At 39.3% G+C, this 27,276-nt stretch overlaps 1 protein-coding gene across 3 annotated transcripts in view; it reads left to right on the forward strand.

Annotated features, from left to right (window-relative positions):
• The first annotated feature begins 435 nt into the window (after positions 1-435).
• LOC112158071 (CD2-associated protein) overlaps positions 436-27,276 on the forward strand; it is a 42,040-nt gene continuing 15,199 nt past the window's right edge. Inside the window, exons 1-8 of one of the 3 annotated variants that reach the window (XM_036210469.1) lie at positions 436-724; positions 10,818-10,975; positions 18,471-18,639; positions 20,579-20,679; positions 20,987-21,113; positions 23,258-23,394; positions 24,179-24,266; positions 26,122-26,240. In XM_036210469.1, coding sequence (XP_036066362.1) covers positions 721-724; positions 10,818-10,975; positions 18,471-18,639; positions 20,579-20,679; positions 20,987-21,113; positions 23,258-23,394; positions 24,179-24,266; positions 26,122-26,240 — 903 coding nt within the window. In that variant the 5' untranslated portion in view covers positions 436-720. Of the gene's footprint in view, positions 725-10,817; positions 10,976-14,335; positions 14,426-18,470; positions 18,640-20,578; positions 20,680-20,986; positions 21,114-23,257; positions 23,395-24,178; positions 24,267-26,121; positions 26,241-27,276 lie in introns of those variants that run through there. The other 2 variants (XM_024291255.2, XM_036210470.1) reach the window with 2 other exon arrangements.

Consider the following 27,276-nt stretch of genomic DNA (forward strand, 5'->3'; position numbering starts at 1 on the left):
TATGGCAGTGACCAACATAAACAAACAGAAGTATTGTGATCAAGCTGGTGAGGAGAAGGTACCAGGCGCCCATAACTTTGTAGTTACTGAATGTCATAGACTCATTGTTGAACTATTTGTATTTTTTAATCATTATTAATATTTTTAATTAATATTATATATTTTGTATTTTATTATGTCGTTTCAAACTTTAGGAAGCTGTCAGGCAGATTTTTCCACTGGACTAATCCATGTTCTCAGCTTTGCTGTTGAGAAATCAAATACACACTACTTACATCTAATAAAAAGCGTATAAATGCATAACATTTATAACCAAATGAGTTTACACCAAAAACACAAATACAAGTCTGTAATTTGATTGGAGGAACTAATTAAAAAAAAAAAGTTGGTTCAGTCCACATTCATCTCGCGGGACTCTCCCCTAAAACCTCGCGACGTTTCCGGCTGTTTTGGATTTCAGGCAGCTGCCGGAGCCCAAGAAAGGTGGAGACTCCCGATGAACTTCCTGCACGGCAATCTGACTTGAAGACTGAACGGAGGAGGCTGCCGCGGATGCTGCTGGCTCTAATGGATACTCGGTTTCTTTCCCGACCGTGAATCAATTAAAAAAATAGCACTTTGTGACTGTCCCCCCACCCCACCCCCTTCTTCTCCCACACACCTGACTGCTAGCGGCGAAGATTCCCGACGTTTGATCGTGCGGCGCAGCGCAAGGGAGGAATGGGTGAGTTTTCCATGATGTGGCACTTCTTTCTGGATTTTCTGCTCCATAATTGTCCAAATTGTGGATGCAAACCTTGGTGAAGCTTTACCTCTCGTGTCGACACCTGAATACCGGTTATTTTAGTGGGGAAACGTCCTTTAAACTTAGCCTCCCCGTAAGCTAGCTGGTTAGCTTAGCGTGCTAGCTCCTGGGATAACAGGATAACGCCACCTCCATTCCTCGATTTAGTTGACTTTTAATCTAATTTTGACTTAAATTAGCACCCTTTTCGCCGGGTTTCCTGCTGGAAATCAACTCTGGGAGCTGAAGGCGCTGTTATATCACAACTAAAATGGTCAATTCCTTCAAATGGGCTCGTTGTTGTCGACTTTGAGTGTAACTTCTCCAGTAAGTGGACTTTTAACACCCTTTTTTTTTTTTAGCAACGTCTTCTGACAGCAAATGTCAACTTCCTTTTTTTTGGCATGTACTTCACGTCAGTTCTTGTTACTAAACTTCGTGGTAGTGTGAATTTCAACAGTGCTGCAGGTTCTCTAGAGCAGCATTTGTCAAACGCGCCCCAAACAGGGAGGATCACAGTTCAGACTGAGGAAATGCTGAGCCTCCTCTGCAGATTGCCAAATTTTCTGCTCTGAATCATGACCCTGGAGTTTGTATGCAGTAGGACGAGTTTAGGCACTCTGCAATGTAGTAGAACAGGTTCTAAGCAGATCCTGGTTTTACCTCCAGGTGTGCTTCAGCTCCAATTCACCTTAGATAAAAACTTTGATCTGTTTTTATGAACTGTTTCTGGTAATGAGTTTAAAAGGATCATGTAAGAACCTGTCAGCACACACGCCCCTTTGAGAGGTCTGCTCGGTCCCACCAAATGGAAAAGCTCTGTTCTTTGGGTTCTGCGGAGCCGTGTTCAAACATGTTTGTTTGCTTTCTGTGAATTCAAGCCTCACAGGGGCAGGTTGTCGGGCTGCATTCCTCCAACTGCATTTTGGTTTCAAAGGCCTTCATTTGGGCGAAAAGGTGCTGGCCGTTCCCACCTCTGAGCCAGAAACTACTTTTGCTGACCATCTCCTTTTATATCTGGAAGCTTAGTTAAAAAAATTAAAGAATATGCACTCCTTTCAGAACAAATTCCCCCAAGTGGGAGTGTTTTAAACATGAGTGTGCACATTTTTCTCCACATCTGACCTGTTTTTTAATAGCAAAGTCACAACTGTGCTCTAGAAACAACACATAAACGATTGTATATATACACGATGGAGTGTGTGGTGTTGTTTGTTTTGGGCTTCTTTGGAGACACTTTTTCAGCTCTATAGTTGTCAGACTTTACTTTTAAACAGTTTTTTTCCTTCACATATGACTTCCTATCAAAGCTAAGTAGAGTTAAAGACTCAATCTTTAAGAAAATTAAATTAAAATTATATCTCTGACTAATTCTTTGTTCAAATAACTGTGAATCAGAAGTAGATGAAGAAGTGCAGTTTTAAAAAGAGCATATTTTTACATAGAAAATACAATAGGCAGGCCACACGCTCCCTGCTCGGCTCCATTCTGATGCATCCACTTGCAGACGACTAGATCCATGCAGGTCTTCATTTTCCTCTTCTACGCTGCCATCTGGCTCTAAACTGTACGGCTGGATAGCTTCAGTATTGTTTGCGATTTTTGTTGTAACACTGTTGGGTTGGGAGTTGTAAGCTATAGGGATGTAACCAGAGGAATGACGGGAAGTGGGGCCGGGCTTACTCTGCACTAACAGTCCTGTCTACAACTCTAAGATGAATTTCTAATTAACCACTGCTGCTTTTGCAGAAACTATGTCATAGAAAGCAACACAGGTTTTATCAATTTTGGCAGAAAATTGAATAATCATAATTAAAAAGCCACTGGGAACACTTAAAATAAATCAAAATATGATTAGAGTGGGTCTTTAAACCCAGAGTCTGAAGGCAGGCTCTCGTTCATGAGCTGCTGAGCAAATGTATGCACATACTTTACATACTTTAGTGTACAAGTCTGCAGAACCACTTAACTAAGATTCGATTTATGCCCAAAAAGAGGGCTAAAACAATAAACCAATTTCTCCATGGCCTCAGACTGGGGTCATTTTCTTACTATTGTGTTAATGTAGCTGGTGAAGGTCAGTTTAACTGCTGGGGTTTGATTAATGTTTAAGTAAGGGATAATACCCGACGAAGTGTGCGTTATGAGAAATTAACGCACGACGCGGAGGCCTAAACCGTCCGACGCGAAGCGGAGGACGGTTGCCTCCGTGAAGTGCGTTAATTTCTCATAATGCACTCTTCGGAGGGTATTATCCCGCTTATACCATGGTCATTTACAAAATAAATAAACATTTAATCAATATTTAGTACTTTATTCTTGTTATTTCTTTGGTTTAGCTCATTTTTTCACAAAAAAGCGGACTATTTGATCATCCGTGATGCGGTTTGTTGTCACGGTGACATGGAACACGGCATGAAGCCTGAAGCCGTTACAGACCTCAGCTGCAGCGGTGAAGTGTCGCTGTTTTGAAAGAAAGACCCGGACAAATTAGGATATTTTTCTTCTTTTTCTGACGTTAATCATTCAGTGAGCAGCTAGAACATTTTCAGCTTCTGTCTGTGTTTCATTTCACGGCAGGTTCGTTCTTCTGAGCTGCTCTAAAATGAGAAACTCCCTCTTGTGGTGAAACAGAAGACTACACCTTTCATGTCGAGTGGTGTTTTATTAGAAGGAGAATAACCAATTTGTCAATATTAATTTACCTTACAAAAGGAGAGGAATATAAATGCTGGTCGCTACAATAAGTTAAATAAAGCATCAGTTCAGAGAGAAAGTTTATCCATTACTGCTTGTTTTGTCCAGACGATGAAGGAAAAATGTGTTTTAAAGAAGCCTGCGCAGTGATATCGAACGTTTGGTCTGTGTGACCGGAACTTCTTTTTTAGGTGTGCGTTATTACTGTGCATTATCACTTTTTAATGCACACCCAGCAGCCAATCAGAATCGAGTATTCACCCAGACCATGGTATAAACATGGTTATTTGTAACTGCCCTGTGCGAATGGATTGCAGTCAAAGAAGCCGTTGTGGTGCTGCTGGTGTTTATGGGTTTCTGTTAAAGAGGAGCTTCTCCTGTTTGAAATCTTATCTGATAAAGACAAACTTTATTGACCCATTCAACGCCTTACAAACATTGCACATTATAAAGCTCAATAGAGTTTTGTTCACTAAAATTGTTTGTTTTTTTTTCGTGATTTGCAGCTAACAAAATAAATAAATTCAGTCTTGTTTCTAAAATGCCTGTTTACGTGAAGGCAAATCTATAGACGATACAAGCATAAAATGCAACAATTCTCTAAATGTAAATAATAAAAATACATATCAGAACTGTGTTTTTTTACACTTGGGAGAAATATATCACCTGCAGTGAAAGAAATGTGTTGATATGAAAATATTGCTAAAAAAAATAAACTACTGTAATAAAAACATGGTTTTGGCGTCCGCAAATGCCATCAGAAAATATGCATAAAATTGGATAAAAATCAGCCATGACACAGGTGAAAGTCTTGCTCATATGCCGCTGTTTGGGTGCTGGTTTTTGGGTTGTAGATTTTTCATAGAGAGGAACAGTCCCATTTTAAGATGAGTGCATGTGTGTCTTGAGGCGTGTCTTGCAGTTCCATTGAGGTTCTTGCTGCCAGCTTAAGGGACGTCATGAAAATGGAATGTACGATTGTTACGCATGTGGTGTCTCTAGTGTAGTATTTGTAAGGATAATGTGGCTACATGCGCTTATGACGTACCAGTCGTCATACGTGCGCTCTGGCTTCTTTCTGACTGCATGTAATGTTCACATGATGCGTAAATACCCAAAGGACGCCTTTAGGATACTCACAACACAAATTACACTGATTGTTTAATGTCCAAAATTCTAGCTGTCAGGCTACATGCAAGGACCACGCAGTTATCATGTTAATAGCATTAACAGCCTCTTTGCACATTGTGGAAGGTTATCGGTTTTAAAAACTGGAAAAATCCTAACGACGTGCCCGTATCTCACAGCTCCAACCTGTCAATGTCTTCAACTCTTGAGTATTTGCAATTCTTGTTTCTTTGTGGTACAAGGGATAAAAAATGAAAATAGAAAATGATCCTCAGCTCAATAACTCCAGAATAATTGAAAAATGAAGGTCGATAGTTCGTGCAGATCTGGTGGAATCCTTAAACGATCCTATTGTTATCCTAAATTAGCATAATTTTTACCATTAGCAAAATAACACAAATAAACACACTCAGAGATGATCTGCTGGTAACTTGAGTCCATAGCTTAAAGGAAGAAGGCAGGTCTAGTTATATGCCTCGTTTCCTCTGTAAAATGGATCCATTAAGCGGGACCGAACCATACCATTTTTGGGCTCCGTTGGTTGCAGGTCCATAGAAAAATGAAATGGACCATTTAAGCAGAGCTACTGTTGAAACCGGTTGACTGGCAGAAGGTCATTACGAAAAACAAAAGCTTCTATATTCCTCTTTCGCCGCCTTCAATCTTTTAAACAACATTAAATGCTTTGTATGTACAAAGTACCTAAAGCCGTACTGAAAAAAATTAGCTGCTGGATGACCTCTGTTGTTGTTAGCTCCACCACACATACGCCGTTGTGGGCCAAATTTGAGTGGAAACGCTCGCCTGAATTGCCTGGACCATTCTAATCTGGCGCGGACTGGACCGTCTCGCTCAGTGGAAGCGAGGCTTTAGTTTCTCAGACTGGACTGCCCCACCCTGATTCTCCAGAGCCACCACCCCCTGCTTGTTTTTCTGCTCTCTTTGGCCACTTGCTTCTTATGACTCATCTCAGGTATGTTCAGTCAATCAGAACCTGCAATCACCTGACCCAGCTAATCAGCAATCGGGTCACGTAAGGTTGGCTGAAAAACAAGTATGGTGGCAGATCTCGAACTCCGGAGTCGTGGGTCAGAGGCCTGTTACTCCGTCTGTGGGACGTCTGTACCTCCTCAGTTATTATTACAGAGCGAATTGGATGTTCACTCAGTGACCTGCAGAGCAGGAATTTGACTTTCAGGAACTAGAATGAACCAGAAACTTTAATTTGTCTTTCTGAGACACAGAGAAAAACCCCATAGAGTGCTGCTTCAATAGCTTTTCCCATGATGCATTTCATCCCGTTGGAGCCGGTAACATTCAAGTCCCTGCAGGCGACGAGGAAGTGTTGTGTTGAAGGTCAGCAGAGTTGATTCCACTGGGAGTTGTTTGTGTCGGTTGTGTTTGTGCTGTCTCTTTAAAACTGTGGAGGAGTTTCTAAGATATTCCAGCCTGTTACATAAGCTGGGTCCTCATTAGGATGCAGTATGTAAATCACATTGAAGGGTATAAGAATAAGTGGCATACATTTCATTTTTATGATACAAGATTCATCGTAAAGCCCCGTATTCTGATGCTAAGCTCTACAAAAAAAAAAAAAAGTTCCTTCACATGGCGTTTTTACCTTACATTTCCTCTTCATGCTTTATAACTTTGATTCTGTCGGCTGAACAGACTGATCCTGCTGTAAAAGAACACATAACCAAGGATCTTGGTAAATATATATGTAAACATTGGTGTGGGTTAGAAAAACAAGGAGCAAGGTAAAGCGAGAGTGGCAGTGATGTGAAAGCAAAAAGGTCTGTAGCATGAGTTTAAAGAAAAGCAAATGACAATGGTTTGTAATGCTGGGATGTTGAACGTAACTCCAATGAGCAACAAGCTGCTGTGTGTGAAATAACATTCAAAGCAATTGATATTGATTTTTATTTTAAAGGTTACTCATATTTCAGTTATTAGAGGCGTCTCTGGGGTGCATAGTGGTGTAGTGGTTAACACTTTTGTCTCACAGTGAGAAGGCACTTCCTGGTTCAAATCCCAGCTGAGTCCTTTCTGTGTTGAGTTTGCATGTTCTCCTTGTGGATGTGTGGGTTCTCTCAGACACTCCGACTTCCTCCCACTGTCCAAAAGCTTGCCTACTTGATTTGTGATTCTGAGTTGTCTCTAAGAGTGAGGGTGAGTATGTGTGGCATGTGTGAAAACACGAAAAAAAAAAAAATAAAAAGCTAATATTTATTTGATATTCTTGGATTGGTTTTGTTCTTACTTTGTTGATGATCTAATATTTGAACATTTACAATATGTCAAAAGCTAACTTCATAAAATAATGAACACAGGTGTCTAACTCCAGGCCTCAAGGGTTATTGTACTAAATTTTCTTCAACTTACCGGCAATAGTAGCTTTTTAGTGGTAGAACACACCTGTTCCAGGTATTTAGCTGCAGATAAGGCAAGGTTTCTGAAAATAACAGAAGGATGCCTGTCTACCCTTGAGGTCTTGAGTCTGACACCTCAGCATAAAACATTTGGACACATGTCAAACCTCACCCCTCTCTTAAGGACCTTGACATTTTTGTCCTTTGGTGGAGGTTGTGGATAGTTATAACTACAGTTATGCAGTTGAGTTTTAAAAGAATGAACTGATTGACAAGCAGATTTGTGCAGGGAAGTAGCCTCAATATCTGTTTATTTGAGTAAGATGATCTGAAAGGCATAGATCTTGATTGATTGGTCAATCTCTGTTCCTACCTACATCTGTGAGCTTTGGGGTCATGACCTAAATGGATACAAGTGGCTTAACTGAGGGTCCTCTGCAGGGTGACTGGCTGGAGGCTCCCTTAGAAAAAGGGTGTGCAGTTCTGTCAGTAGCTCTTCTCAGGGAGGAAGTTGAAGGAGCCACTGTTTCTCCGCATGGAGAAAGGCCAGTTGAGGTTGTTCCCTCTGCCATCTCTTTTGATTGCTTCTCGAACGCCTCCCTGGGGAGCTATTCTGAGTATGTGACACCAAAAGGAAGACTCAGGGAGGTGCTGGAGGGACTATGTCTCTTGGATGTTTCCACAAAGAGCACCCCAGTTTTAAATGGTGCCCCCATGACCCTGACTTGGACCAGAGGTTAAAGATGGATATTGAGACAAGCCCAAACCCAGTTTTACTTTCAGATGGTCCCCATTTTATTTATAGATTTGAACTATACAGTGTTGTTTTTTTTTTATTTGTTTTGCTCTTGTTAAAGATTTGTTTCATCAAAGCAAAAATAATTGTTCAAGTTTAAGTTTCAAATATTGCTTAAAAAAGAGGGTTGTGCATATATTTTGTCTTATTTGTGGAACATTAGTAAGTAGTTTTGAAAATCTGTTTATTTTGGCTTTAATTTAAATTTTTGTTGTTTTTCTGTTAGAATAAATCACAAGTATATGACCTGCTTAAAGACCCACTTTAATAAAAATGTTTTTTGTGTGTTTTTAACATATTCTCGTTGCATTTTCTTACAATGGAGGACATGTATAATTGAAGGTTAAGCTAAAAGTTTCTGAGTATTGAAATGACCGTTATCCTCCTCACTAAAACAATGACTGTGAACCTCTTCTAGTCCCTGGATTTATCGTGGAAACCTTTCCTCTCATCATATCCACAGCCTCTCTGATCAGTGGAAAAGAATGCAGTTATGAGTTTCCTCCATACTGATAGTGTGTGTGAAGGAAGCTCACATCACACTGATTCAGGCGGGCTGCCTGGCAGTCGGCTCGCCTGCGTGGCCTTGTGGAAAGCCCCCCCTTTTCTTCCTCTCACTCCCTTTCACTGCAACATCCTCCTGTCTGTCAGTTACTTATATAACATCCATTCCATGTTGCAGCTTCTTTAACCCGGAACCGTAGACAGGAAACTCAGCAAACCCGGCAGGTCTGAAAATGGAGCAGAGATCATGTCTGCTTTCACACTGAGCTGCTTAGTTTGGACTGGAGTTTGTTTCCATGGCAACTTCTTATTTGCCAGGAATTGAAGCTTTACTGAACAAGAGATGAATTCTACTGAAAATCTGTATCAATGTTTTTACACACGTCTTTGCTGAACTTAATAATTAATTTACTACAGTAAAAGATGTTTACTTTGGGATTTACCAAAAAAACAAATACATGTTTCAATTCAGAATGATTTAATTCAGTTTGAAAGATATTTTGATGATACTCAGGGGAAATTAGAAAGTGAAGTCGAATCATCTCAGGGATATACAGTAGTCCTTTGTTAATTGCTGGTGTTACATTCCAAAAATATCCCACGATAGCTGCAGAAGTCATCTTGATTTTTTACTATAATTATAGATATTTTAAGACTGTAAACCCCCTCACTACACACTTTATACACATAATCACACAGACCATTTTCACACTTTTCTCTTTGTGTAACTCTTTAACATCAGAGATGTAGCTCCAGTGTTCTTTCGACTACCTTAACTCTGTTTGTGCAGTTATTGTAATTCTTGCAGATTCTGAAGAGGAGAAATGCTACTTTTTTGCTAATATGCAACACGTTAAGTGAAGTGGTTATGCTATTGACGTAATTCAGCTGCTTCTGTCATTGAGAAAAGCAGCTATATCATTTTACATAGGTGTGTTTTGAATCAGTTGAGACACGTTGATTTTATAAATGATTGAATAATTACTCTACGTCAAGCAGTGTTTTATTTGGGTGTCACTGATCGCATACTGTACAGCAGACGGGCACAAAGGATGATTGACAATGGTCAATGGCCGGTCAAGACACAGAAAAAATGTACAATGTGAGTCTAAAATAAAATAACGTTAAAAAGTCATGCGAAAACAAAAAGTCATTACTTTTAAATGTATCATAAATGTATATTTTGTGTACGGAAAAACAAAAGGGCCCATACCCCAAATCTTAAGAAACATCACTGAAAATGTCTCCTTTAAGCTATTTATTGTTGAAGACTACTGAAGTTGCTGCCTTGTTACTTCCACGTTACCTCTTCAATTCCTCTTTCTTTGCACTTCTAATCTTTAGATAGGTTATGACACACGCCTTAGACCATACTTGTAGATGAAGTGCATCATTTTTCTAACTAGTTTTTTCAGTAGTTTTCCAAGATATAAAAAAGAATAGATCTCACTGCAACCTCAACCTCAGCATTTATATAACCTGACGCATCAGCTGCTGTTTGTCTCACTGCAGAAACCACAGGATGCGGTGTGAGCATGTAGAGTTGGTTGATATGCAGTCGAATTGGTGACGTTCTACAGGCAAGAGGGTGAGGTTTTACAGTGGCGTGCAGTGTACTGCTTTTAGTTTTAAATTGACTGTACCACGCACAAGTTTTATGCTGGTGTGAACGAAATGTTATATACTAAATTCATGTTTTTTGGAAATATGAATGATTTTTATCAATTTACAAAATGCAAAGTGAGCATCATTCTTAATCGGATCAAAATTTGGTGTAACTTCCTTTTGCATTCAAAGCAGCATCAACTGTTATAGGTACACTTATACAACATCAGGGATATTGTAGGATAATAGTCAGGTTTATGATTTACCGACCCTACCAAACAGGTGCTTATGATCATCAGTGTCACATGAGGGTTGAAACCCAGTCATGACTCATGAACTGAAACAGAAACAGCTATTTAGGAGGCTTCAAACTCGGTTAGGAGTGGCCAAATTCTGCTTCCAAAATGAGGTTGTGAAATACAGTTGGTGACCTCAGCAACACAACACCGGGTTGTTGTTACTCTATAAGCATGGTCGCTTCCCCACAAAGATTTCAAAGCAGATTGGAGTTTTTAAGCTTGCTTGGGCCACAGGCTGGACTTCAGATATGCCTGGTTTAGATGTTGTGGTCGGCTGAGTAATTTTGTGCAGCTGATGAAATGCATCAAGCTTATTGGTCTTCAAAATTGGGAGATGTTCAGCCATGCCAGAACTGGCAGAGACCAGTTGGACCCAGGTACACCCATTTCCTGTCTGGAGAAGTCTGGACAAAATGTTCTGGAAGAGTTGCAGCCAGAAAAAAAAAAAAAAAAACAATGCCAGTTTCTTGAATGATTTGGGCTGCTTTTTAATTGCCAGTTTGTCAATTAAAGCAGTTTTTCTGTTTTGTGCCATTCTTCTCCTTACTGCCTCTTTTTTTTACTTCTCCATGACCTTCCTGTTATCACTTCTGCCGTTTATTCCTTTTTTTGTTGTCATCTCTCCGGTGCAGAGGTGTTGGTGGAGTTCGAGTATGAGGCGCTTCACGATGACGAGCTGACCCTGCGGCCGGGGGACATCATCAAGAACGTGCGCTACATAGAGGAAGATGGCTGGATGGAAGGGGACCTGCACGGGAAGAGGGGAGTCTTTCCGGACAACTTTGTTAAGGTAAGAAAAGACATGTCTGTAGTGGAGAAATAGATTTTGCCCGTGTAGCTTGTTGGCTCGGTTTCTGTGTGGAGCTGAACAAACATTCTTGGTGAGGGTTTGAAATCATGGAGCTTCATTATGTCAAGTCAAGCTAGAAATTGTTAGTGTTTTTTAAAGTTGTTTCTGAATTCCTTGACTACTTAGTACCATATATAGGATGTTTCCCATTTTTTGGGGATGTCCAAATCTATAATTACAAAATCCATTGCCCTGAAAATTTCCCAGAAGTCTCTGCCAACACTAGTGTGTGTTGATGCTCACTAAATTGGTGAATACAGACCACAATGTTTGAACTTTCATCCTCACAACAAGTAATGGATTCATAAATAGTCTTTGTAAAATGTTCGTATTTATTTCATTTTGTTGCTAGTCTTTTGTCTCTTACAATCATTTTAACATCTTAATTAGCATATAGAAATGTGGTAAAACAAGACACCATATGTAGATATTTCTACCATTCCCCTCAGTGTATGTTTTCTAGAAACACCCTTTGGAATGAAATTTTAAAATAATGAATAATTCAAGGATCTCAGCAGTATCTCTTCATACCCATCCTCACCTGCAGACTGACGGAAGAAACCTTTGGTAGCTCACTTGCAGACAATAAAACCCTGTGCGTTTGGAGATGTGTCATTTGTGGTTGTTGGAGTTAAACCTCAGACTGCAGACTCTGCTTTGTTCAGTCTGTCACTGCACACCTGCTTGCTAAAGCTTGACAATAACTATTTAAGGCAGTTGCTTGATTGTAGAGGTTCAGTAGAACAGCTGAAAGAGCTCATTGTTAAATATTAATTTAGATGAAATTTTGAAAGGTTTTTATTGGTTTATTTTTTTCCTATCTAATGTGTGGAACATCTCAGTGTTACTTCTTTACTTACAAGTAAAGAAAACTGGTTTCCTATGAGTTCTAAGCATCTTACAACATTTTAAATCACAGTGGAACAAATAACATTTCTTTCACATTGATGGAAAACCCTTTTTATTTTAATGTTCACTTCACAGTTTTAGGATTTGCTCCCAGGTAATCACATGAGGTGACCTTTCTGGGGCTGGCCCCTGGTCTAATGGGAGCCTATGGTTCACAAACCTATAATAATTCTTTTGTAAAAGTTGAAATCACCATACAGTTTTTCTTAATGACTGTGGCTTTATTAAATCCATCAATTTCCATTGAGATTTTCAAAGTCTTCTTTTTTTTAATTTGTACAACAAACAAATAGTAAAGTGGAGGTTATGGATTTATGACATCTCCTTGTAGAATTTGGCTAAAAAATAGGCAGCAGGAACCAAAAACCTCAAGTTTATTTTTGTATACTTTTCCATTTTCAAAATAAAAATTGAAATAAATGTAATAGATGCAAAACAGGCCGACTTTTCTGCTCCATAACAGAGAGTTCTTATGGCTATCTTGGATAATTATTTGACTTCTGGGCCACTATCCATGTCACTTGAATAAAAATTGCAGCTGAAGATGGGAAAAGATGTAATTCAGTTGAACTGAATTACAAAAGCTGAATTATAGCTTTTGTTATAGACGAGTCATTGGTGCAGGAAACACAAATGCTGGTTTCCTTTAAACTTTAATTACACAATTATCTTTTACGTTGGGAAAAATTGAGTTTTTAAGAATATATTCTTATGGAACAGCATTACATTGGTGTTGTTTTAAGTGTTAGCTCACCCCCTTTAGCCATTCTTCATGTTCACAAGTGTGGGCTGTAATCTACATGAACTGCTGTAATGGAATTACATAATTTCATTGGTTTTGAAACTATGGTGGTTTTAAACTGTTATATTTTTCAAATAGTCCATGCATGCTATGAAGATTTCTTGTCATATATGGTTAGTGTAGCTTTCTCATGTTTACATTGGAAGTGGGGTCATCTGGAACCCCCAAGACAGCATGCTGAACTTTTTTTTTTTTTTTTTAAATCTTCACTGGTGTCCGTGGCAGACATAACACAATGTCCACCTTTGTCATTGGAGGTATCACACATCACTTTCAAAGTGGGGTCATCTGGACTCCATAAGATAGCACAAAGTTTAGAAGTTTCTATGATTTGAATGTAAGTAATGAAAGTGAAGCTGGATCTCAGTTTTAGACTACATCAATGTTTTTGAAACTCTCCTTCTCTGCTGTCCATCTTTATAACTTTACTTTGACACACCTGAAGTATGCAGGGCCCTGAGAATAAAAAAACTGGGAAGAAAAACTGTAATCAATTTAATGAAACTTTCCAAAAAAATTGGGCTTAATCCCTTGACACCAGAGATGTCACCGGCGACATCGAAATAACATACTCTTTGACATACCACCAATGACTGGTCCATAACAGACACTATTAAGGTAGAGGACATGGTATTCCACTGTCATAGTGTATACTTCTTAGAAAGCCCATAAGACCCTATAGCCACAGACCCATTCACACACATTCATTCACTGATGGTGGCTCCTCTGCCAAACGCTATAACCATCAGGAGCAATGTGGGGTTCAGTGTCTTGCCCAAGGACACTTTGACACATTTGGCAGGCAGGGTGAGAACCGAACCCCATCAGAAGTTGGCTGCTCTGTTCCTTGCACCTCAGCGGCCGTGCAACACATTATGAATGTATAAGCTGCTTTTCTGCTCTACAGAACCAATTGTGTAGATGGTTGAAGAGTTATGGTAGTTAAAAGAATGTTAACACTGGATCTAAAGCTCTAGCTTAGTAGGGTTAAACTGGAATTGAACCCCCAATTTTTGGCACATAGACTTTACCACATGGCACATGATTCACATTTGTATGGGACGAACTTGTTCTAGAACTTGGACATCAATTTATTGGTCGATCTGAGTAAATTAAAGTCTCAATGTCATGTTTTTAAAGTCCAAAAATGTTTTTTCTACCACCAACACATGATGGCAGCAGAAAAAGATCAAGCCATCATTACAGTCCAATGTGTGGAAAGACTTTGAATTTTACAGACATGTGACCATACAGTGTGGTATAATGTTCCCTTTGTATTATTTTTATGTAAAAAAACAAAAACAAAAAAACAATTAACCTCATCAGCAACCACAGATTATGATGTGAGTCAAATCATTGTTAAAATGAATCATTACAACACTACTCTACACCCCTCAGACTTTTCCTCTCATTATCCTTCCTCACTCGCTTCTCCCGCCCATCCAATCCTGTTATCCTGTGTAGTGAGATAGGTAATCTGTTAATCTGCCTGGGCCTGCCGCAGGATAGATAATCTTGTAAGAAGCCTGCTGTTGAACTTTGCTCCTGACAACCTGACAGTCATCTGACATGTCGTGTTTCCTCTGTGGTGGAGTAATTACCAGACGGGCAGCATGTCTAAGAGAGACGCAGTCAGACTGTTGATTGAAACTCCAACATCAAAGTGTTTGGCTGAATGGGTAAGTTGTGTTTGAGATAGAGAAGAATTTTTGGGCGTGTTTGCCTACTTTATTTTGGTCTTGTTTTGTGTTTCTCAGGTCTGTGATCATACATGTGCCTTTGCTTACCTTTCCAAAATTCTCTGGATCTGTAGGACTTCTTCAGGTGTTTCTTCAGTTTAGGTTTTTAATGCTGCTGTCTAGTCCACCATGTAGAAAAAAGTCCAGATTCTTTCTCTGAACAACTCGTAGAGCTAATCCTGTTGATAAACAACTTAATTTGAGAGTTTGAAATTATGGAATAATAATCTGGTGTAAAACTTCTAGGAGAAGGACGAACTTCATTGTCCAAGTGGTTCAAGTTCACCTAAACTAAAAATAAATGCTTGGCTGGAGCACCAAAAGCCTAACCTTTGGGTGGTTTGGATCTTAATGTTTTTCTCAAGGGATTTTTCCTGCTTCCATTGGAAAGCTCATCTGAAGTCTTACATGGACCATATAAGCCAACTTTAGTTAGCCTCAACATGAGGGGGCCTCATGTCACTTACCAGTGAACTCTGCTGTGTTTAACTACATTGTGAATGTGAGCAAATTTTGTTAAAATCACACTTGTTTAACAAAGTGACTTTTGGAGGTGGTTTGGTTTACTCTGTAGTCAGAAATGTGGAGGAAAACCAGACAAAGGTGTTAACTTTTTCTAGTGGTCTAGTTTAGTGTTAAATTGAAAACTATTGATTTTGATGCATCATTAATGGTATGTTGGAGTTGTGTTGGGCTGTAAGAGTGTAAACAGAGGGCTAACGAGAAATGAGCGCACGCTTACCCTTTGCCAACAGGGTAATGATGAACTCTTGCCGCTCTGCAGAAACTATGTTTTAGAGAGCGACACAGGGTTTTTGATTTTGTCATAAAGCAGTATATTCAGAATTAAAAGACTACTAGGAACGCTTTTAAACTAGGTCAAAAGATGATTGGAGTGGGCTTTAAATACATTGTCGAATAGATTCATTGCTTGAAAATACAGAAGAAAAAGCAGAGGAGTTTTAGCTCCAGTCTTGATGTTCTTTGGACTACCCAACTCTTCGACCATTTATGCAATTAATGTAATTCCAGGGAATTCTGAAGTGGAAAATCTTATCATTAGATATCTTATGTCGAAACATTTAACAGTACGTTTTCTTCCTGCAACTAACTGAGATGAGGTGACCAAAAGTTGGAAGCAACATTGTGGATTTGTGGTCAGTGACTTGTCGATTCTACTGCTTCTCTTGGATGGGATTTATTTATATAGATCTCTTTTAGTGCCATTGATTCCTCTAAATGGTTTTACACCCCAGGCAAGTATTCGACCGCTCACCCTGCACTCACATTTTCCGAAAATAGGACGTTCTGAGTCTTGTTTTAAAAGTTGTAGTTTTACAGAAGTGATTTAGCTGCATCATTGCAGTAGACGGTACAAGTATATTTGTTCCAGCATCTTCCTCTTAACAGGCATTAGGAGTGCAGTCATTACCTCACATTTAAATCTCCTTCCTCTTTCAGATGACTCCAAATTTGTCTGCAACATTTTCCAGCACAATATTTAAATTTTTGTATTTTGAACATCACTCAAAATGCGTAATAAAGAGCAGATCTGAAGTCCGTAAATATGACATTTGCATTTCCTTTCTAAACTATTTTAGGCCACATCCTTCTCTTCATTAGCAGTTACTGCAAAGAAGGGAAGAAGTTTTAAAACAAACTAAATGTTTTAAGAGAGTTGGAACTGATGATAATCTTGAAAAATTATCATTTTGTAGCTTTAATACTTAAAATTCTCTTCAGTAAAGGTGTTGTGGACTTTGTGTTATCAGGGAGTTTCCCGGACATGAGTGAAGGTGTCGTCTGTTTTACTGCCAATGTGAGTTTCAGAACAGAAAGGTGCCTTTACTTTGAGTGGCTGTAAAGTAATAACATCGCCACATTGAAGGGCGGCATGTTGTGCTCTAACAACCGTACCTTGTTTGGTGTCTTTCGAGATGAAAATAATCTTTTTGTCCATTTAGTTGTGCTCATAATTTTACATATTCTGAGAGAAATTGGGGTTTCTTGGTCATTTTTCATAGAATGTAATTGATGACTCTTTGATGATGATTTTTTTTTTCACTCATAATTAGTGGTTGGGTAAGGCCATTTGACAAAACAGAAAACATTTAAAATCATAATGACAACAGAAACTTCTCATATAACCATGCTCAAAAGGCTTTGAATGGAGGCTAAAGGAAATCAAACTCACATTTGTTTGCTTGTAATCACTGTGTGTGCACAAAAGGTCCTGGAGTTTGCAAAAAATAAGTAGTCAACTTTTATTTTTTTTTTTTGCATTTCAGTTCCTAGTGTTATAAATACAAATTCTAAAACTAAATCAGATTTTTTTATACTCTAAAGTGGATAATATTTTATCGTTTACAATCTGATTTTTCTATAAATGTTAGAATGAATTGAATTAATTTTGCTTTGAAAGTTTTGAGGGTAGTTTTTTTTCATCGATCGTATATTACCATGGTATTTAAAATCATGCTGACTTAGACTTGTACTCTGGATTGAATGTAGACTTTGTTGTTTTAGTACATTTTTTTTAAAGGATTCTTAAAAGGGGCCATACTGCAATTTTCTTAAGCCTTTCAGAGTGAAATATATCCATATATATGATCATATATTACTTTTGAAACACTTTAAACAAATTATTTATGAAATATTTGTTATTTTCCGTGAGTTTTTTCCTACCCGGAAGTAAAATGTTGACGTCAGCACGTTTCCACCCTCTCATTTTTGTGGGTATGGGATGGGCTGCTGCAGACGGTGCAGGTTTATACAGGATTACTCTTAGATGCATGACCGGATCAAAATACCGCTTTGAGGTTCTTTATAGTGAGGAATGAACAGTATAATACACTCAGAACCTCAAAAAGTAGAATTTTCATGATATTGAACTTTTTTTAGCTAGCTTAGCAATTTACCACACCAGATTTGTTGGTACAAATAGGAGTTGGTTTTAGTTCTACAACTGCACTCTATTTTGATCATTTAGCATTTACGGTATATCTTTATATATATTTGCTGATAAATTCAAGTTTTTTTTGTACATGGTCATTTTTAACTGTTTTTTCGTATCTATCATACATGTCTTTTATTTTATTTTAAAGCTGCCTAATATTTCTCCCTAATCCTTCAGTAGCTTCACTGATGAGCTTCAGGCTTTCAAATGTGGATTATTTTAGCATAAATGACATTTACAGTTACACTCTGTAACCGGGATGGCTCAACCACCCTTACTATCAGCATTGTGCAGATTCAGTCAGTGACGGGTCAAAGCTGCTGCTTCTTTTATTGGAAAATTCATTTTCATACCCACTTGTTTTACTAAATGTAAGCTTCTGTGCAGCACTAGGTCGTCATCATTTAAAGAGCTTACCAATTCTACTTGGTGTTAAGTGAAGTACAGCAACAGCATGAATCCCACAACAGTAGCTCCTTGCTGTACCGCGATTCATTTTTCACAGGCTCACTTTATTGTGGGTTTTTTTGTTGTGCACGTTTTTTTTTTCTAAAGCAGGACACTGTCCTGCATCCAGATTGGTTGAACAAAATTGTCAATCTCCTCCATGCCATGTCTCCTGTACAGAATATGTTCAGCTTCCAAAATCTACTTAAGTCTTTGATTGTGATCACATCTTCTTTCTATAATACCAACCTTTTTTTTCCTGTGAAGGTTAGAGTTTAAACAAGAGAAAAGGGTAAATATGTTCATGTCTGACTGAGAAAGGTGCAAGACTTTTATAGTGAGGAGATTTACAGCTTTAAACATCTATAATTGTAAAGGGGTAAAGTTCACAGATTTTACCTATCGTTAGTTATTTTTATCACATAACTCTCATGATAAACAAAAAACACAGAAATGCAAACTTTGGAATAAAACTGAGCTCTTGTTGATTTCTTCCTTCTTGATTTTTTTTTTATGTTTTGTTTCCTTCACATTCAAAACAGACAACAAACAAACCTTTTGTTTTTATTTACTGTTGTTCAGGAAATAAAGGACCGCAAAGAAGTCAAGGAGACCAAACATGAGCCGAAAGAAGAAGCCTCCGTGCCTCAGAAGAGAGAGAAGAGCGCAGGAACCGTTGCCAACTTGGTCCAGAGGATGAGCGTTATCGGCTTCCCCACCGGTGGCTTCCAACCTCCGACACCAGTAAAGAGTAAGAACATTCACTTGCGTTTCGTTTTCTTGTGCTTTCTGGGAGGTTTTGCTTCAAAAATCTCCTAATCTGTCTTTTTGTGTGAACTGACGTGAACCTCGGCGCTTTCACAACCTGAGACGTGTCCAGTCCCGCTGAAAGTTGTTATCAGGAGTTGCTGTTTTCCTCTGACGAGAGGGCCGCTTGATACATTTGTTAAATGCATTCTTGATGGCAATCTGTGTCTAACATGAGCGCCGTGCTTGCGTGTGAGATCGTCTTCAGTCAGACAACTGAAGTCCAGCTTCCACTGCTGTTGATGCGTCATAATCATCTTTAGGATGAACCGCTTGGATCCCGGCTGCAGCATCACGGTGGATGTTTGTTCTTTTCACTTAAGGGAAACATTTTAGACTTTCTGCTGATAAATGAGAGCACTTCCTGCTTCGTTTTCTTTTTTTTAAGAAATATTTTTCATTACTTTCTAGCTGGATGAGTTGCGTGCACCAATTTTACTTTTATCTCTCGTTTTTTAATTTATTGTTCAAATTTAACATTCAAAGAAATAATAAAAATAATCTCTGCTTTTACAGGTGTTCTCCTTTGAGCTTTTACTTTGAAAGCATTTTATCTTTTGATTTAGATCCACTGTCAAAGTTTATTATGACGCATTTTTAAAGATTTTTCTTTTTATTTCTTTTTTCAACTTTATTCCTATATGACATCACTCTCTAAACTACATCAACTTATAGAATTTGATAGATTTAACCGTTTTTTTCAAAGCAGCTAGGTTGCAATATTTTTCTGATGTTCTGATCACTTTTCTCAAAATTTAGTCTTTTTTTTTTAGCTGCTTTTAATGGGATTCCATTTTTTATAGCATTTTTATAGCTTTAATTAAATATGTAGAGCCTACTTTTTTTACATTTTTTTATTTTTAAAACATAGGATAAGTATCAGATCCGGGCTGCACGGTGGCGCGGTGGTTAGCGCTCTTGCCTCACAGCGAGAAGGCCCCGGTTCGAATCTCGGCTGGGACCTTTCTGTGTGGAGTTTGCATGTTCTCCCCGTGCATGCGTGGGTTTTCACCGGGGACTCCGGCTTCCTCCCACCGTCCAAAAACATGCTTCATAGGTTAATTGGTGACTCTAAATTGCCCCTAGGTGTGTATGTGAGAGTGGATGTGTGTGTGATTGAGGCCCTGCGACAGACTGGCGACCTGTCCAGGGTGTACCCCGCCTTCGCCCGTCAGTAGCCGGGATAGGCTCCGGCACCCCTGCGACCCCGAAAAGGAAGAAGCGGTCTGGAAGATGAATGAATGAAAGTATCATCCATTAACTGTTTTATTCTGAAATATTCATTGCAGCTGTAATAGGCTTTGTGCTATCTTTTTTTTTTTAAAATGTCTGTTTTTGTCTAAAACTGTTTTTATGGTTCGGTTCAGAGCTCTTTGAGCATAAAAAGTATTTCCATCCACTTAGTGAATCACAGAATGTCGCTTTTACCGAAGGGTAAACCCTAAAGTCGATCTGGTTGTGATAGTGACGCCTCATAAGAGAGTGAGCTTCCTGTGTGGGGGCAAAAAAAAAAACACACACACACAATTAACCCTAATCATCAATCTCCCATCATGCATTTAGTAAAAAAAAAAACTTTTTATTTCTTTCCTGATGCTATCCAGAATAAGAAAGCCGCATTTTCTAAAATATCTTAATGTTGCAGCTCTTTCTAAATGTATTTACAAATATATAAGAGACTTTTTCAAGCATTTTTTTTGAAAGTTTTTGTGATCCTGCTTGTCTTCTGGTAAACGTCATGCGTGTGGTTTGCCATAAATGTTTGATTTTCATCCTTTTTCCTCTTGGAAAATACAAAAAGAAGCCCATTTTTAAGACAGTTATTGCTGGATCTAAGTGCAAAGGACAGAATCCCCACTGACAGAAGCTTCTCTTTCCTGCAGAGCCCAAGAAGCGACTGTGCAAAGTGCAGTTCGATTATCATCCGCAGAATGAAGACGAGCTGGAGCTCAAGGCAGGAGACATCATCGAAATCACAGAGGAGGTAAATAGTTCTGGCTTTTATTCTGAAAGAGCCTAAAAATGAATAGTTTATTAAGAAATCACTCAGAAAAGTGTTTTTAAAAAGTTGGTTTTACTTACAGCTTTGTGTTTTAGCACTCAGAATTAACTGGATGTGATGTTGACGGGTCTCCACAGGTGCAGATCACAGATTAGCTCTCTTTAGCTTTTGTCAAAAAGGCTTCGGAAATGGAAAATAAAAATCGTGTTCTCGCCGCAGTCACTCAAAACGGTCTTTTAGGGGGTCGCTTCAGTACGGCGGAGCATTCATTCATATTTTCTACACTCAGGTGGAGGAAGGCTGGTGGAGCGGCAACCTGAACGGCAAATCTGGACTGTTCCCGTCCAACTTTGTGAAAGAAATCGAGGCAGCTGGAGAGGAAGTGGAGTCCAGCGACGCCAACACAGATGAAGCCGGTAAGGATAAATAAGAAACGCAAGCGACGTGAAACTTGACCTTCACGAAACGTCTGTTAGAGAACCAGAACTACCTTTGATGGCAGTGAAATAATTCATCCCCCTACTGAAATGAGCCTCTGCAAGCTTCAGATTCAGCTGGTAATTTAGGATCTGTGTGAGTGTGAAGCGGCTGGGATGAGGGTCAGCACCGCTAAGTCTGAGGCCATGGTTCTCGACCGGAGTAAGGTAGTTTGTCCTCTCTCGGTGGGTGGAGTGCTCCTGCCTCAGGTGGAGGAGTTTAAATATCTTGGGGTCTTGTTCACGAGTGAGGGAAGATCGGAACGTGAGATCGACAGGCGGATTGGAGCGGCGTCCGCTATTATGCGGTCGCTGTACCGGTCCGTTGTGGTGAAAAGAGAGCTGAGCCAGAAGGCAAAGCTCTCAATTTATCGGTCGATCTTTGTTCCTGTACTCACCTATGGTCATGAGCTCTGGGTCGTGACCGAAAGAACGAGATCCCGACTACAAGCGGCTGAAATGAGTTTTCTTCGCAGGGTGGCTGGGCGCTCCCTTAGAGATAAGGTGAGGAGCTCAGTCACCCGGAGGGAGCTCGGAGTAGAGCCGCTTCTCCTCCGCATCGAGAGGAGCCAGTTGAGGTGGCTCGGGCATCTGGTCCGGATGCCTCCTGGACGCCTCCCTGGTGAGGTGTTCCGGGCATGTCCCACTGGGCGGAGGCCCCGGGGAAGACCCAGGACACGCTGGAGAGACTATGTTTCTAGGCTTGCCTGGGAACGCCTCGGGGTCCCCCCAGAAGAGCTGGAGGAAGTGGCCGGGGAGAGGGAAGTCTGGGCATCTTTGCTTAGACTGCTACCCCCGCGACCCGGTCCCGGATGAAGCGGAGGAAGATGGATGGATGGATGGATTTAGGATCTCTAAAGGAAAAAGGTGTTCAGGACAGTTGATAGGTCCAAATGAAAAACCTTTAGTCTCAAACGGCTGAATGGTTAACCTCAGAGCAATTTATCAAAGCATCTCAAAGGAAAACGAAATGCAAGTTGCACAAAAGATTAAAAGTCTCATTATTTTAATGGTGTTCTTTTTATCATAGTTTTTTTTTTAAGTGTTTGGTTTTAGTGGTTTTCTTTCATTTTTTATTCATTTATCAAAAAGCCAAAATAAACATTTTTTTAAATTGTAAACATTTTAAGAGATCATTGTAAGCATTTCAAGAGACACTCCGGTAAGAGCCATTAAATACTTTAGCAGAAGTTGATGCATTACATGCATGTGTGGTACAAATCTGGTAGCCGGACAGGGGTCTTATTTTCACTTGAACAATGATAGATCGGGTAGTCGGTACAGATTGGGTAGTCTGAATGGATCAGGTAGCTGGTACAATTTGGGTAGCCTGTATGGATCGGGTAGCGGGTACAGTTTGGGCAGCCGGTACAGTTTGGGTAACCGATACGGATCGCGTAGTAGGTACAGTTTGGTAGCCAGTACAGTTTAGGTAGCTGGTACGGATCAGGTAGTTGGTACAGTTTGGGTAGCCGGTACAGCTTGGGTGGTCTGTACTTATCTGGTAGCCAGTACGGTCTGGGTAGCCAGTACGGATTGGGTTGCTACTGTATTGCAGGTCAGATAGCAACATATCTCAAACTTAACGAATGCTTGTCCTCTTGTAGAAAACCTAAAGTTAAAGGTAATCCTATAAATAACCTCGTCCCCAGAGCAACGTTTTATTTTCTGTAGCAGATAGGGGTCTTCTTTTCACTTGAACAATGATAATTTGTTGTTGACAATCCAAATCATAGTCGATATTGGTTAATTTTGAATGATTCAATACGATTTAGTGACCTAAAGTTGATCCAGGAAGTCAAAACAATTCAACCAGTGTTAATCTGACATAAATACCTGGATACTGGAGGGAAAGTTTTCCAGATTCCTTGTATATCTTGCAAAATAATCAAAAGTAGCTCAAACAAAACGGTATATTCCAATATCGATTTATTTAATCTCTAAATGATTTGAGTAACAACTTACCTCAGACTGGTTGATCTGGCTGGATTGTAGGAATATAAATTGATTCATGGAATACGATGATTAATCATTACATCATTAGTAGACTTATAGAGACCTCCTTGACACGTGTGTCTTCTCAGATGGAAGTGGAACAGAAGGAGCCACCACCCCCACCTCGCCTCAGTCCGCTTCCGGCAGCGGAGCCATTGCCCAGCCCAAGAAGGTCCAAAAATTCGGCTACGGAGACATTTTCAAAGAGTCGTCCTTCAAGCTAAAGGTGCGAATGCCTAGCTCTGACACAGAGGAGAGGAAGGAGAAGGTAAAACAATGTTTGTCCTTCTGCTCTCAGAGCCATGTCAGAATTTAAGTTGACAATTGGTGGGATATAAGAGGGATTCCGAAGCGTGAGCCGCTTTTCTCCTTCGGAATCTGCTGGAATTATCGGTTAACGGTTGAAAAGTTAAAGTATGTTAAAGATTTTGACGCCTCTGGTGTCAAAGGGTTCAAAGTCTGCTTGACAAGCTAGATGTCTTAAATGTAGAATCAAGAATGTACATATAGACTTGGTGATTCATGAAGCTCCTTTAAGTGTCTTAAAGATAAGTCTTCCAACTATCAACTCTTCTGAAAATGTTCCTTCTCCTTCTTCTCTCCTCCTCACAACAGCCCTCACTTTGCCTCACCACTAACTCTGCTTCCTCCGCTCCGCTCTGCTCATCACACCACATGCGCCTCTCCTCCCAGCATCCCAGCTCTCCATTAGGTCTTTAGCAGCTCCAAACCTTTACGCTGGAGCCGTTTGCTCCCAGCAGCGGCCAAAGCCGCTACGTCTGCTGTTCTTTAAAGCGCCATCCTAGCTTTCCCTTCTGTGTTTTCAACGTTTTGCCATGCTTTTCTTTTTTTTTCTTGTCCCGAACCGCTAACCTCACGATTAACGACACCATCCATCCTTGAGTGGACATTCTTTGTCTTTGGAAGTCACGTAAACCGGCTCAGATGCGAAACCGTCACACATCCAGTCCAGTGAGTCACTCCCATCTGTGTGGTTTGCTTCATTTTAGCCAGTGCCATCATTACCATCCTCTGCAAAGCCCACCCTGCCCAGCACCACCGAGCCCCAGAGGGTGGAGGGAGACGGCAAACCCAAAGGTAAAGAGCTCCAACAGAGATCTGTGGATCTAAGGGGGATGAGGGGAGATGATGAAGGCAACTACAGTGGAATGAAGCTGATGATGGGATATCAGAATGAAGATTACGATGGAGAAAATCCAAGCATGATAAGAATAGACGTGATTAAAGAGGATCATGATGAGGATAAAGTAACAGATAACAGAGACAATCTTAGAAATGAGGATAAATGTTACGAGGATGATGGGAATATTGCCACAAAGGATTCTAGAGATGACACTTGTGATCATTTTTATTATTAGTTTGTATCTAGACAAACACATTTAAGTCCCCCTATGACAATTTTTAAATTAAAAAAACATTTCTAGTAGTGTTTGAATTATGATTAGGAAGTTTTTAACCAAAATCCCACAACCTAAATGTCTGAAAAAGTCATTTTTCATGTTGATCTGAAGCCTCTGTTTCTAAAATCTCCTCTGAGGGGGCGTGGCTTTTTGAGCTGAGCTGAGCAGCTCTACCCCTGTCTGCAACAGTTTGATTGACAGCGATTTAAAAGGAGAAATACTCGGAAATGCAATAATGAAATGATTTCTTATTACATTTGGTCTCTCTCACAAGAAAAACGTAAGAATTAAAAACTCAAAAAACATTAATTTAATCAGAAGGGGGCTTTAAGTTTTATTTTTATACTTTATTTGTATACTTATTTTTATACCCAGTTCATTGAAGTTTACATTTAAGTATTTGCACAAGAAATGCATATAATGAATTGAATTATTTAATAAAACCTGATTATTTTAAAATAAATATATATATATTTTTTAAAAGAGCAAGTCCAATGCTACATGCAGACCAGGCGTGTGATGGTTGTTAAAAACTGAGCCAAACCGACATTCTGGAACGCCGTTTTAGCATTTGGTGTTCACACTAGACTGTCTCTACCCAATACTAGCACATCTACTCACAGTTGGAAGAGGCTTGGCACAAAATGTCAAATTGAAACAAATACTGTGTTACTACCAAATCTGAGTACCTAATCCAAAGACCAAAGTTCAACTGGTTTGAGTTTAGTACATAAAGCCTGAAAACTGACTTAAAATCTTCTGTGGCGACGGTTGAACGTGAGAGTTTGAACACCTAATGCATGTTTACATAGACTTTTTATTGCAAGCGGTTGTTTGAACGCACGTCTCCGAGACCGATGTGAATGTAGCATAAAATGTCAACAACTATGTAGTAGCATCCTTTGTGAATTTTGCACAAAGATGAACATTATGTTGTTGTTAAAATGTACTAAATTGTTGATATTTGATTCATTTTTCTGATGTTTTAATAAAAATGTAACATTTGAAACATTTTTCTTTCCATCTTACTTTAATGGGACTTTTGGTCACTTAGCTTTAACTTCTATTTGGTGACATCTCCTAAATCAGTCATTGTTTTTAGTACTTTTTTAGGTTATGGATATGAACCATTATTAGAGAAAAATAGAATCGGATCTAAAAGAATCATTTTTGATCTCACATTTCTGAGACTGCTTTCACAGACGTTTCTTAAAAAGAGCAATGTGGATGCTTATATTGCTGAAGAAAACAGACACAACAGTGATTCATAAAATATGTGTTGTTTATAGGAAAAAACCCAGCAGGATGAAGAGGAGGGAGTATCATTATTAGGGATCTGCAGAGCTGACCTCCATTTTACGACATGATTATTGATAGTCATTTTTTGCACTGTAAGGCACACTCAAAAGCCTATTTAAAAAAAAAAAGGGAAATTCTGGATTTTATTATTCATTTTTTAACCTTTTCATCTTTGTGAACAAGTTCTGTGTGTTCTCTTTAACCCTCTGTGGTTTGTGTTCTCTCTCTAACAGACGTCAGTGTTCCGGCTCCAGCAGTAAAGGAGTACTGTAAAGTTACATTTGCCTTCGAGGGAAACCATGAGGATGAATTGTGCCTGAAAGAGGGAGACATCGTCCAGATACTGAGCAAGGTGAGCAAGTGGGCGGAGCTACGAACACACTGACGTAGGAAAAACAGACTTAATAGCTGCTGCAGAGAGGACTCCTGGGTAAAAACCTTCCAACAGCAAACAGAATGTTTTCTTGGACGTCTGAGTTAAAGCACTTCATTATAATTTTTTTTTATCCCAATTAAGCTGGTTTTTGGGTTTCAGTTATCTAATATTTTGCTTAATCATGAACTGAAAGTGTTGCTTCATTAGAGCTCATTTAGATTCATAAGTTTACAATGTGTGTGATTTAACCCGTTTATGTTTACTCTACTTTTTTCCTCCATTTCTAATTCTAACTCAAAAGAAAATTGAAGGTTTTGGAACTAGTCTACACCAAACTGATGGTTTAAAGTGAACAAAGTTGAAGCTTTTATTGTGAAAGTTGGAAATTCACACACCAAAAAAAGCATTTTTTGAAGTATAAAAACACAACAAATCACTTTAAAGAATAATGGATAGTTTGCTTGAGTGAATCAAAATTGCAAATATGTATTTACTGGTTAAAATAAGTCTGATAATGTTGTGTTTGAAGGTAAAAAAATCATAACAAACAAGTTTGGTGTTGCATTTCCTCACCGTCGCTCGTCAGGGAGTTCTTGAGCAACGTCCCGCTTCAGGATTCTTGTCGGCTTGGGTCATCTCTGTTGAATGACATGGTTGTGACTCAGCGGCGCATGCCGACAGACGGGCTTTACTGGTGGGGATGAGGAGTGACGTGTGATGAAGAGGAGGGCGGTCACTGCAGGGGAGGAACAGAACCAGGGCCAGCTATGAGAATAACTCTGTGTAGTTGGGTTGAAGGTTTGCTTTATGTCGTTTTGATGAACTTTGCTAAACGTTTCACTTGTTTTTGAACTGAGGCTAAATTAATTTCAATAGATTCTCAAAGAGGAAAAGAGAATTTTTGCAGTTTTTAGGTTTTTTTTTTTTTCCAAGTGTGTTGAAATTTTAGAACGATTGTAACTTTTCTCTATTTAAATTTAAATTGCCTCAATAATAACTGTTATTTTTGTCT

Source organism: Oryzias melastigma, linkage group LG24 (genome assembly GCF_002922805.2).
Source record: "Oryzias melastigma strain HK-1 linkage group LG24, ASM292280v2, whole genome shotgun sequence".
NCBI lineage: Eukaryota > Metazoa > Chordata > Actinopteri > Beloniformes > Adrianichthyidae > Oryzias > Oryzias melastigma.